Here is an 11,304-nt window from a genome sequence, read left to right as displayed (position 1 = left end):
GAAATAATATTTGACTTTTTATTACTGCATTGCATTTTTATTTTTGTAAGTCAATGAAATGAAATTCGGGCATTGTGGGAGGGAGGGAGGGAGGGGGGGAGGGGGGGAGGGAGGGGGGCGCTGTGTGGGGCAGAGCCAGGGCTGCAGAGAGCACCTACCTCTCTTTCCCAGGTGGCCTCCTGCTCCTCCTCGGGGCCCACACCTGCAGCAGCCTAGAAGAGAGAGGGAGATTTGGGGGGAGTGAAGGGCCACCACGATTTTCACCCCCCCCCCCGGTGGGTGGGGCTGATGATGCCTTTTCTTTTAACCTCTTTCAGTGCAAATAGTCTGCTCTGGGGGGGGAGCTCCATTTTCGCTACCCACTGCGGTTCTCCCCACCCTGTCTGGGCAGCAGCCCCCCCCCGCCTATGCACGTTCACCCACTGCCGGCACCGCAAGGTTTTTTGTGAAGGCCCATTTTGAGATGGTGGTGGTGGTGGTGGCCGAGCGTAAGGGCTAACTATTGGCTAACTACCAGTAGAGTTTGCTTAATGACGGGAAACAGGGTGTGGAGTATCTCCTTTCTCCTCGAAAAGGAGGAAAAAGTTGCCTTTCTAAAAGTTACCCCCCCCCACTCTGGACCCATTCTGGGTGGCCATCGGTGGCCGTAATGCAAGGGCCATCCCCACTGTGAGATGCTGCTCAACGGTTGACTGACGGTTGACTCCTACACAAGATCCTTTGAACAACCCCAAGGTTGCCATCCTGGGGGGAGGGTTCTGGAGGATGAGCCCCCTCCCCAGAACTTCTCCAGGGGACCCCCCACCCACCCTCATCATCTCACAATCCAGAGAGCAAGCAAAGCAGGCACTGGCAAAACCTCCAAAGGCTGCTGGGAACTTGGAGGGGAGAAGAGCCAGAGTCCCCCCCCCCGAATGATGGCAGCCGAGAGCCCCCCCGCCCCCCCCCCCGGGATGGCCGTGCCAGAAAAGGGATCCGGCTCTGGGCCTCCACGTCTACCTACGTGCTGCAGCCCTTGCCTTCCGTAGTCGGGGAGAGAGGCCGATTTGGAGTACGGGAACCCTGTGCGAGACACAGAAGAGAGAGACCCCCATGGAGCCACGCCTAGAGGGGCCGAGGAATTAAAAATAAGGAGATTCGGAACTGCTTTGGGGCCCACACAGCTTGGCCACTGAGACCCTGACCGCAGGAGCCAAGGGCTGTGAAAGGCCGAGGGGGGGGAGGGGAAGCCCTTTCAGAGGCGCAACAGGGGCCTCTTCCTGCAACCTCACAGGCCGGGCCGTGTCAGTCAGTCGCGCCGTCTGGCCTACCTGGCAGGGCTGGCGAAAGCAGCAGCAGCAGCGCAGGGGACTTACGTAAGTAGGTGCAGTTGGTGTTGCTCTGCAGCCGCTGAAGTTGCCGGTCCGTCCCGGGACTTTGAGGCAGTGACTGAGTGTCCAAGTCAGGAGAGTTGGTTCTGAAGTCCACGTCCCCTTTCAAGGTCAGCCAGCTGGATTCAACTAGGAGAAAACCACAATTCCCAACATTAAATATCTTCCACTTTTGAACAGATCAACGAGGAGCCTGGGAGGAGGGAATTCTTTCCATGAGTCAGGAAAACTGGACTTCTCTCCCAATCCCAAGTGACTCCCCTGCCATGGGAGTGTTAGCATACTGTATGTAACTATGCTGGGTGTTGCAATACAGAAGCTAACAATGTTAGTTTTCAACTGTATCTTTAAGAGTCATTTGCTGGTCGGCCACAAGAGGGAGCCAACGCTGTTCCTCTTGGGGGAGTTTATACTAGAGAGATTTAGATTTCCTGGGTGTATATTTGCTGTGTGTGTTAACCTGGTTTGTAAACGATTATTAGGATTATATGTGTATTATATTGGACTGTATAACTACTATTTTTTATTTGCCTATTTGTACATAATAATATTGTTCTTATTTTATATTAAGTCTGATTCATTGACTGACTAACCCCACATTGTTATATTTACTCTGGTTAAAGTTTGTTGAAAGTTTATTATGTATGGTCTGTATGAGATGTATGATTGTTTTTTATATTAAGGGTCTTAAATCTGTTTTAATTTTTGGATTTGTATTGTTACTTGTTGTAAGCCGCTCCAAGTCTCCGGAGAGGGGCGGCATACAAATCTAATAAATAAATGAATAAAATAATAAATTATATTACCTAGACATTCTAACATCAATTCCTATGGGTGAGAAGGGCCGGTGAGGGCTGGTTGCTCTCAATCCACCCCCCCGGACCACCACCACCAGGCCTGCAACTTCCTCCAAGGGGCCAGTTGAGGGATTCAGTCAACGGTTTGCAGAGAATCACCCCCCGGGGGGGGGGCTGGTGGGAGGGGAGCAGGGAGGGCAACAGGAAGCTAAGCGAAGGGAGGAAGCCCCGAGGGCAGAGGGCCTGTTGCACCAACATTGGGACATTAATATGGATCGTATCCTTGCATGACATTGTCATGGCACATGTTGTTAGCACCATATGCATAACTAGCTGGGTTTGGCAATAAGCCAACAACGTATGCTTACCTGTATTATAACACTATTGCTTTAAGAGCTAATGTTACGGATGGCCACAAGGGGGAGCCAGAAGCATGATTCTCTCTCTCTCTCTGCTATTTCTGTTATTTCTCTGTGAGTGCTGTAGGAAACTGTGGGTTCAAGCGACGGTTTATATCTTTGTAAGATGGACAAGTGAGGCTTATAGTTTTGTATAAGTACTGATTAACTGTGTATGACTAGGACTGTTCTTGGACTAAGACATTTGCCAAATAAACGGCATTTTATACACTTATTGTATCTGGATTGTATGTACTGAGTTATTTCTAGTATCTCTGGGCTATCGGCTGGATATCTGCTTCCTCTGCGTATGTGTCTCTTTGACCCCTCAGAGATTAACTCTGCACACTCCTTAACACGTGTGTCCTCACTTTGACCCCCCTTGTCCCAGGATGGACCCTTGCCAAGGGGGGTCAGTGAGTCAGAGAGGGGCAGGAGCTAGAGGGGGATGGACAAGGGGCTGAGCACCGCTGTCACTTGGGAGACTTGACACTATCGTCCCATAAGGTTTCAGGCTTCCTCCTCTGCTCTCTTGCATTGGAGGAGGCTCCCCCCCCCCAAGGGACAATGACTGGCAGGGAAGAAGGGAGGGGGAGGGGAGGCAAGGGTGGTTGGGAAGAAAGCTGGCTTGGTGTTATTCAGGCTTTGCACACAACCACCATTAGAGGTGTGCTCTATATGGTTTTAACGCAGCGCCAGACTGCAGTCCGAGGGGGGGGGGCTTTATGTGCTGGAAACGCTCCCTGGAATCCACCTTCTTGCCCTCTTGGTCACAGCTCCCGTCTCCATCATCCGATTTCCTTGAGCCTAGACAGTTAAAAAATAATCCAAGGTAAAACACAACAACACAGCTGTGGTTTTAAATCTCTATATGTAGGAGAAGCCCAAAAGGTGGGAGGGGGCTCAGGCGGAGGGGAACCCCTCCCAGGACAAGAAGAGAACCAGGGGGGGGAGCTCTCTCTGGGCCCCTCCCCCAGGCCTTCCTCTCTCTGCAGCTCCTGTGTCTCCCCTCCTCTCGGCCCCCAACCCCCCCTGAGTCGGCAGGCCAAAGTGGGAGGCCTTTTGAGGGCCCTCCCCCGCTCCCCAGCCAGAGGAGAAGCCCCTCCCTCCAATCTCCCTTCCGCCCTCATGGAGCCCAGCTCTGCCCTCGACAGCCCTGGGGGCAGGTCAGGGGCCGAACCTCCCTCGGCCTCTTGGCCCTTGGGGGCTGTTTGGGGACTGTTGCCACCCGAGGGGATTGTGAGGCTGGAGCCTCCGTGCAGTCCAGGGGCAAAAGAGGCCGCCTGCTCCCTCTGAGCAATGCCCGGATGCCCGCGGGGCCAGAGGCAGAGCCAGACCTCTGGCTGAGGGAGAGAGAGAGGGAGGGGCCTGGAGTGGACGCGGGAACTGTGGAGGGAGCGGTTGAGCCGCCCTCTGGGACAGCTGTGGCTTCTGGGTTCCCCAGGCTAAGTGGGGGGGGGGGAAAAGAATAAAACTTCCATCTCCAAATATTTTGGCCTGTCGCAGCTCGACGGGCACTGATATCCCGGGAGCCCAGAGCCACTTTGAAGACACTGGAGGAGGAGGAGGGTGGCAGGGCAGCCAGCCGCCCAAGGACCCTCCGGACCCTCCTCTGCAGACACAACACTGCCGATGTTGAGCTGCGGAAGGCCAGGGCGCAACAACAACAACAACAACAACAGAGGCCCCACCCAGCAGCAGGGAGGGGGAGAGGGTGCTTCCTCGGCTACGCAACATGCCCAGGCACGCGCACACACACACACACGGGCGTCAAAGGCGGCAGGGGCTTGCAAGCACCCATAGTGTTCCCTCTCAAACGGGGCGGGGGCTCTGGGACCCTGGGCAGAAAGGAGGCCGGTGCCCCAGCCCAGCCCCAGAGCCCCTGGGACGGCTATGGCAGGAAGAGGGGGCCCGGGGGGGGGGAGGCATCCCAGAACCGACCCCAGGAGGAGCAAGCGGCAGCCCCCCATGCCGGGAGGGGGGAGGGGGGCTGTGGATGTACTCAGGGGGCGAGCAAAGCAGAGCGTACCATGCTGTCGATAGATGGGGGGTTTCCTATAGATGTTATCTTTTATTCCAGCCTCTGAGGAGGAGAAGGAAAGAAGAACAAGCCATGGGATTTCTCTCTCTCTCTCTCTCTCTCTGGAAGCCCTTCCACGCCCCCCCTCGCCCCCCCATTTCCCATAAGCCTCATGCAAGGTCACTAAACTGGAGGCCCCTCCCCTTTATCCCCCCCCTTCATCTTCCATTCACGGAGCAAAATAACCTTGGGATCTAAGGCAATTCTTCCCAAATATTTATACCCAAGCACCGGTCATCTCTGTCTTTTACCACGAAGGACAATTCTTAAAACTTGACCCTGGAAGTTTCCCTCATTCGTAGAAGAAGAATTGCATTCAAATTCCCCCAGCTGAAACTTGGGATAAAACTCTCGGTCCATTTCTTTCCTCAAAAGGAGCCAGGCTGACAAAATCCCAGCGTTGACTCAAGCCAAAACTGACCAGAGGAAAAATCTCTGATGGCTTCCTTGCAACCCCCTGGACTTCCTCCCTCCCTTCCTCTCTCCCTTTCTCTCTTTCCTCCCTCCCTCATTCCCTCCCCACCAACCTCTCCCTCTAAGGGAGACCAAGGAGATGGGGGGCAGAGGGGGAGGGGGAGGCCGCTGGGGGATTCCTGCCCCCCCCAGGCCTTCCCTGCTCTTAACTCCCTGTTGGGCAGAGGCTGGAGAATTCTGCCCCCCCCCGGGGCACCTCGTTTGCCCTCCTGCCTGGCCCTCCCCATCGGCCACCCGTGGAGTGACCCGTACCTGGAACGTGGAAGTGTTTGGGTGCCTGCTGGTAGAGGGAGGAGGAGGCGGATTTGCTGTCCGAGCAGAGGGACAAGCTTGGGGTGCTCCGGCCACTTTCACTGCCTCCAAAATGGAAGAGCACAAAAAAGTAAAGGAAAGAAAAAAGCACATGAAACAAAAACGAAAAAAAAGGCACGCGAAACAGGCCGAGTCCAATGGAGGAAAACCCCCTTCTGGTCAGCTCACTGGTCCTGCCGTCTAAAAGGGTTGGGGGCTCCGCTTGGGGCTCAGAGTCTGCAGGCATCGTCTTGGCCAAACGCCTGAGTCGGGCTCAGAACTGTCGTCTCCAAAACGCGCCTGTTTGGGAAGGGACCCTTCCTTCGTTCTGACTGGGGCCCTCTGGGTCCCCAGCAGAGATCTGGGGCTGGAGACCCCTCCCCATGCGTTGGCGCACTCTGGAGAAGGGCCAGAGGTCTCCCCCCCCATAAAAGCCCTCTCCTCCCCGGCTCCGAAGCCCCACTGAGCCCTCCAGCTCCTCTGCTGGCCTTCCGGGCCTCCTGGCCCACCGCTCGGCCCAATCCCAGCATCGCCTCCCCCCCCCCGCTCATCTCCTGGCTCTTTTCAACTGGGGAGGGTGAAGGGCCCAGGCCCCTGGCAGCCTGCAAAGGCCTCTCCTGGAGGGAGCCAGAAGCACCGTGGTTTTCTCTGGGGGTGGAGTGACCTCTTGTTTCTGAGAAGAAGCGAGTGTCCTGCAGCGGAGTCTCTGCCTGTGTTTGGTCCTCTGCCGCCAAAGCCTCAGACCCTCTGGGGACCCAGCCACACGTGAATGCGCAAAGGAGGGTCAGGCCGTGCGCGTCAGGGGCTGGGGGGTCGGGGGGGGGGGGCTGGAGAGGCTTCTAGTAAAGTTTCCTTTCTCTCACCCAGCACCCATTTTGCCCACTCCCCTCCTACACTGTAGAGACGCCGCTGATCCGAATGAAGAGGCGCCGAGAGGGTCTGCGCGTCGGTCTATGCATTGGCCCCTCCCGCTGCCACCCTGTTTCCAGCTCCACAGGCACCTGAGCCCTGGAGGCCCAGAGGAGGGCCCTGGAAGGAGAAGGGCCATGGGGCAGGTGAAGGCCCCTGCACGAGGTCCGATGCAGGGATCACCGGACTAGCCCTGGGATCCCCTGGCTGAGTTCTTTGGAAGGCATAGAGCACGTCCGGTGGGTGGCTCCCTCCCCCCCCGCCAGCCCTGGGGCCTCCTTAGCCCAGCCCCTCCCGCGGAGGCCTCTGAGCTCCGCCCACCAGGGTCCCTCCTTCCCTTGCGCTGGGACCTTGTCTTTCAGGTCCTTTGCTTTCGAGGCCAAGCCAGGCAAGAGCCCTCGGTCCTCAGCAACCGCACGAGACGCCCAGAGGGGTTTCTGCTGGGCTTTACTGACCAATCGTGTTTGATAAAGCTTTGAAGTCTTTCCCTCCCGTAAGCCTCCCGTTCCTGCAAAGGGCCTGGGCTGGGCGTCAAAGCGAGAAAGGACCCACCCCACCACCCCACACACAAGCACATGCAGACACACACACACACACAGAGCACGAGGCACACACCGGGAGATGTCTCCACAGGGACCACACCACGGGGGGGGGGAGGCAGGACAGGAGGGGGGAGGCATTCCTGATCCTTACCTTTGTAGAAGGGGACGTAGTGGTGGTGCTGGAAGGCAGAGGGGAGGCCGGGGTAGTTGGGCAGGGAGATGCAGCTACTGGTACCAGGAGTCTCGGTACCAGCTGGGGGGAGGGGGCAACAGAAAGGTCAGTGAAAACAAACTCACTCGCTTACTTGCTAGAAAGTTCTCACAACAACAATATCTTTTAAATGCATGGAAAAAGACCCACTACGAATGCCACAACGGTTTGCCCGCGACACGGCGGTTCCCAGCCGGAGCGCCGCCCTGGTCTCTCAGGCCAAGGAGCCCCCCGGGAGCGTCTGCTCAGAGGGGGACAAAAGCCCCCCAGAAGGATCTGTGGGGGGTCCAGAGAAAAGGGGGCACCCCCCCATTTTCTCCCCTTCCTGCCCCTCCCACTCTGGCCACGGCCCACCCGGTTCTTGGCAGAGCCCCCTGGTGGGACCAGTCACCCTGAGTGGGTGGGGGGCTCCACCATTTATCTGCATCATTGGGCCATGGATGGGTTAAAGTTACGGTAAGCCATGGTCCCTGGAACAAGCCAGGGTGGCCCAGTTCAGCCCCAACCATTGTGAGGGGCATTTGGAAACGGTCCCCTGGACCTGACGGGCAGCCGGCACCCCCCCCCCAACCCACCCCCAACCCTGCTTGAAAGAAGAGGGGAGCATCTCCTCCAACTGAAGCTGTGTTGACACGGAGGAAATCTAAATATAACAATAACAACAACAACAACAAGAGAGCTGGAAGGGACCCCGGAGGTCTTCTAGTCCAACCCCCTGCTGAGGCAGGAAGCCCTACGCTACTTCAGACCGACGGCTGTCCAACCTCTCCTTAAAAACTCCCAGCGTTGGGGGCGTCCACAACTTCTGGAGGCAACGGTTTGTTTGTTTCCACTGCCCCAGAAATGCCCGGTTGGTCTTCTCATCGCGCTGCCTGTGTGGACGCATCGCTAACCCAGGAGCCACATAAAAGGGGACAAACCCCCACATTAGCCAACGATGCACAGCACGTGCAGACTCGACCTTCGTCAGTGGATGAAAGGAAAAACCCAGAGGCTCACCTGTCAGGTGCCTGAGAGGTCCAGCAGGGCCCTTCTTAATCATCCCTGCCAGGACCTTCGGATCTGAATTCGAGGGGGAGGCGGCTTCCGGTCAAGGCTCTTTGCTAACCACGAGAAAGCCGTCACTCAGCCAAAGTCCTCCTTCAGGACTCGGGAGGGGAAGAAGGGCTTATCCCCGAGGGAGGATTGGGGCCGGTCACTCAGCCCCACTGCTATCAAACCCATGAACACAGCTAAGTAACAACAACAACAACAACAACAACAGAGTTGGAAGGGACCTTGGAGGTCTTCTAGTCCAACCCCCTTTCTAGGCAGAGGGTTATCCAACATCTGCTTTCTCCTTCCTTCTACGTCGCTTCTCTCCTTGTTTAGTTTCCACCCATTGCTTCTTGTTCTGCCCTCAGGGGCTTTGGAGAAGAGCTTGACTCCCTCTTCTTTGGGACAGCCCCTGAGATACTGGAAGGCTGCTCTCCTGTCCCCCCCGGTCCTTCTCTTCATTCAACCTGGAGTATTTGGGGAAACATCGGCTCCCCCACCCAGGAGCGATGGGAGTTGACCCGACAGTCCCAAGAGTGACCTCCAGACAGGGTCAGAAAGCCCATAGGAAGTGGTGGTGGCGGGGAAGGGAGGAGGGGGTGAGACGCCATGCGGGGCATACCAGGCGCAAGCAAGGAGGCACAGCCACGGAAGCCATGGGGGGGGGGAAGGGGGGGCTGCAAGGGGCAGTGCATCACCCTTTGCCCAAGGGGAGAGCCGCCCCCTCCCGTGTCAAGTCTCCAAAGGGAAAGCCAGGCCCCCGGGCATCTTCCGGGACCCTCCAGAGTCCAGGCAGGGCAGGGCATGGGGGGGCCATGCAGGGTGGGCTCTGCCACGATGCCAGCTCTCCTGCGGGGGGGGGTCTCCTCCAGGACAAGGCCACAGTGCGAGGGCGGAAGGGGCGCCTGCCAGTCTCAGCCCTTGACAGACAAAAACCAGGCAAACACGCAAACACGCAAACAGAACAAAGACTGGCTCCTCCCTTCGACTGCCCCCCTCAAGCCCCCTTCCTCACCACCCGGGGGGCAGGCTAAGAGGGAGAGAAGCCCCCCCGTGGAGGTCACCAGAGAGCGCGAGTGGCCCCCCCTGCAGAGGGAAGACGGCGACCTCCGAGGAAACCTGGAGTTTGTGCGTTGGTGGCTTTTTTTAATCCCACCCACCGGCCAATGCAGAGAGGGACAAACGTTGGCACATGGCAACCCAAAATATAATGAGTGACAGCTGTCCCCCCCAGTGGGCTGCAGAAGACAGCTGTGCCCATCGGTCCACTTCTTTGATGTCCCCTGAGAGCATCGGCACCAAAGACAAATTCCTTGTGGGTCCAACCACACCTGGCCCAGAAAGAACTCTATTCGCTTCTGTTCCGTTCTATTCTATATTCATTCCTCGAGCCCAGTGGTTCTCCACCTGGGGGTCGGGACCCCTTTGGGGGTCAAACGACCATTTCACAGGGGTCACCTAAGACGATGGGAAAATACAAATTTCCCCTGGTCTTAGGAACTAAAGCTTCTATTCTGGTGCCTTGGAACATATTTTTACAATACGACCAATCAGGCGTTGACAGTGGGGGTGTCCCTCTGGTCTTCCTGCCAATCAGCTTCAAGCTCTGTTGGGAGAATGAGCGCCAGACTTATGGTTGGGGGCCACCACAACATGAGAAACTATATTAAGGGATCATGGCATTAGAAAGGTTGAGAACCGGTGCTCTCGCCTGTTCTATTTATTCCTATTCTATCCTAGTCAGCCTTGTTGCAGGTGTAATCAGGACCCCCGAGCCCCCCACCCACCCCCACTGCAGATGGTGAGGAGACCCCCCCTCAGCCGCATGGGGAGCCCCCGGCCAGCAGGGAAAAGCTGACTTCCTGTTCTGGTGCAGCGGGGGGGGGGGGGGTGTGCCACCAAACTCCTTTGGTTGTTTTTATTTTTCCCAAATATAGAAAAGAGGCAAAGCGTTAGGAAAACGTCCCATTCTAAGGAAGTGTATAAAAGTGTGTGTGTGCCCCTGGCCGGAGGAGTAGCCCCACCTCTCCTGCCCCCTCCCCATGGTTCCTGGGCCTCTCGCAGCCTCCGCTCCATCCCCAGGGCTCCCCAGAGGGTGAGGAGCCAGGCGGGGTGGTGGTGAGGATCCAGAGCGAGGCTGCCCCAAAAGGACACCCCACAGGACGCCCTCGTCAGCCCAGCCGTTCACAGTTTCCTCAGGCCCCTGCCCTCTCGCTCAGCCTCCCACCTTGCATCCCCACACGGGCTGGGAGGCTTAGAGGGCGGGAATCCCCTTGGAGAGCTTCTCGGCAGACAAACACTCGCGCACCCACACAGACGCGCCAGGAAAAACAGACACCTGGACAGGGAGTCTCTGCTCACGGTCCCTCACGCCCTCATCTCCTGGAAGTTCCACTACTGCAGCACTCTCTACGTGGGGCTGCCCCTGAAGAGCGTTCGGAGACTACAAATCATGCAAAATGCAGCCGTACCAGCGGTCAAGGGCCTCCCGAGACCTGCCCTTGTTTCTCCACCACTCCGCAGACTGCACTGGTTGCCGATTGGTTTCCGGACGCAATTCAAAGGGTTGGTCATGACCTACAAAGCCCTACATGGCACCGGGCCAGAATACCTGCGGGACCGTCTTCAGCCGCACGAATCCCAGCGACCGGTCAGGTCCCACAGAGTCGGTCTCCTCCATGTCCCGTCAACTAGACAATGCTGCATGGCGGGGCCTAGGGGAAGGGCCTTCTCTGTGGGGGCCCCCAGCCCTCTGGAATCAGCTCCCCCCAGAGATTCGCACTGCTCCCACCCTCCTCGTGTTTTGTCAGAGTCTGAAGACGCATTTGTATTGCCAGGCTTGGGGCCACTAGGCCTTTACCCCCTGACCAACGAATTTTATGTCTGATTGTTGTCTGGGTGAGTTTGATTGGTTTTAAAAATATTAGGGATTTTAGGTTAGATTTTTAGCTGGTTAATTGGATTTGTTAGTATATTGTGTGTTGTAAGCCACCCTGAGTCTGCAGAAAGGGAGAGCATAGAAATCCAATAAACAAACAAACAAATAAATGAAATATTTGGCAAATGTAAGTGGTAAATCCACCTTCTGCCTAAAATATGGGTGGTGAAATTGGGCCCCGACATGTGCAAAGCCTGGCGTTGACCAGTCAGCTCAGGTGTGTTGGTGACACCTGGAACCCTGTTGGAGCCGCATGAAC

At 56.8% G+C, this 11,304-nt stretch overlaps 2 protein-coding genes across 2 annotated transcripts in view; both read right to left on the bottom strand.

Moving 5' to 3' along the window:
- LOC139170668 (actin-binding LIM protein 2-like) overlaps positions 1–2,425 on the bottom strand; it is a 3,275-nt gene extending 850 nt beyond the window's left edge. The window contains exons 1-4 of the mRNA XM_070758161.1: positions 2,327–2,425; positions 1,356–1,539; positions 1,004–1,062; positions 159–212 (exon numbers count right to left, since the gene is read on the bottom strand). Coding sequence (XP_070614262.1) covers positions 159–212; positions 1,004–1,062; positions 1,356–1,539; positions 2,327–2,425 — 396 coding nt within the window. The remainder of the gene's footprint in view (positions 1–158; positions 213–1,003; positions 1,063–1,355; positions 1,540–2,326) is intronic.
- The window catches only part of ABLIM2 (actin binding LIM protein family member 2), a 29,300-nt gene continuing 19,815 nt past the window's right edge, over positions 1,820–11,304 (bottom strand). The window contains exons 12-14 of the mRNA XM_070758121.1: positions 5,372–5,476; positions 4,595–4,648; positions 1,820–3,372 (exon numbers count right to left, since the gene is read on the bottom strand). Coding sequence (XP_070614222.1) covers positions 3,227–3,372; positions 4,595–4,648; positions 5,372–5,476 — 305 coding nt within the window. The 3' untranslated portion in view covers positions 1,820–3,226. The remainder of the gene's footprint in view (positions 3,373–4,594; positions 4,649–5,371; positions 5,477–11,304) is intronic.

This window comes from Erythrolamprus reginae, chromosome 7, assembly GCF_031021105.1.
Source record: "Erythrolamprus reginae isolate rEryReg1 chromosome 7, rEryReg1.hap1, whole genome shotgun sequence".
In the NCBI taxonomy this organism is placed as follows: domain Eukaryota; kingdom Metazoa; phylum Chordata; class Lepidosauria; order Squamata; family Dipsadidae; genus Erythrolamprus; species Erythrolamprus reginae.
The sequence above is the reverse complement of the archived record's forward strand: the minus strand, read 5'-3'. Positions and strand labels throughout refer to the sequence as shown.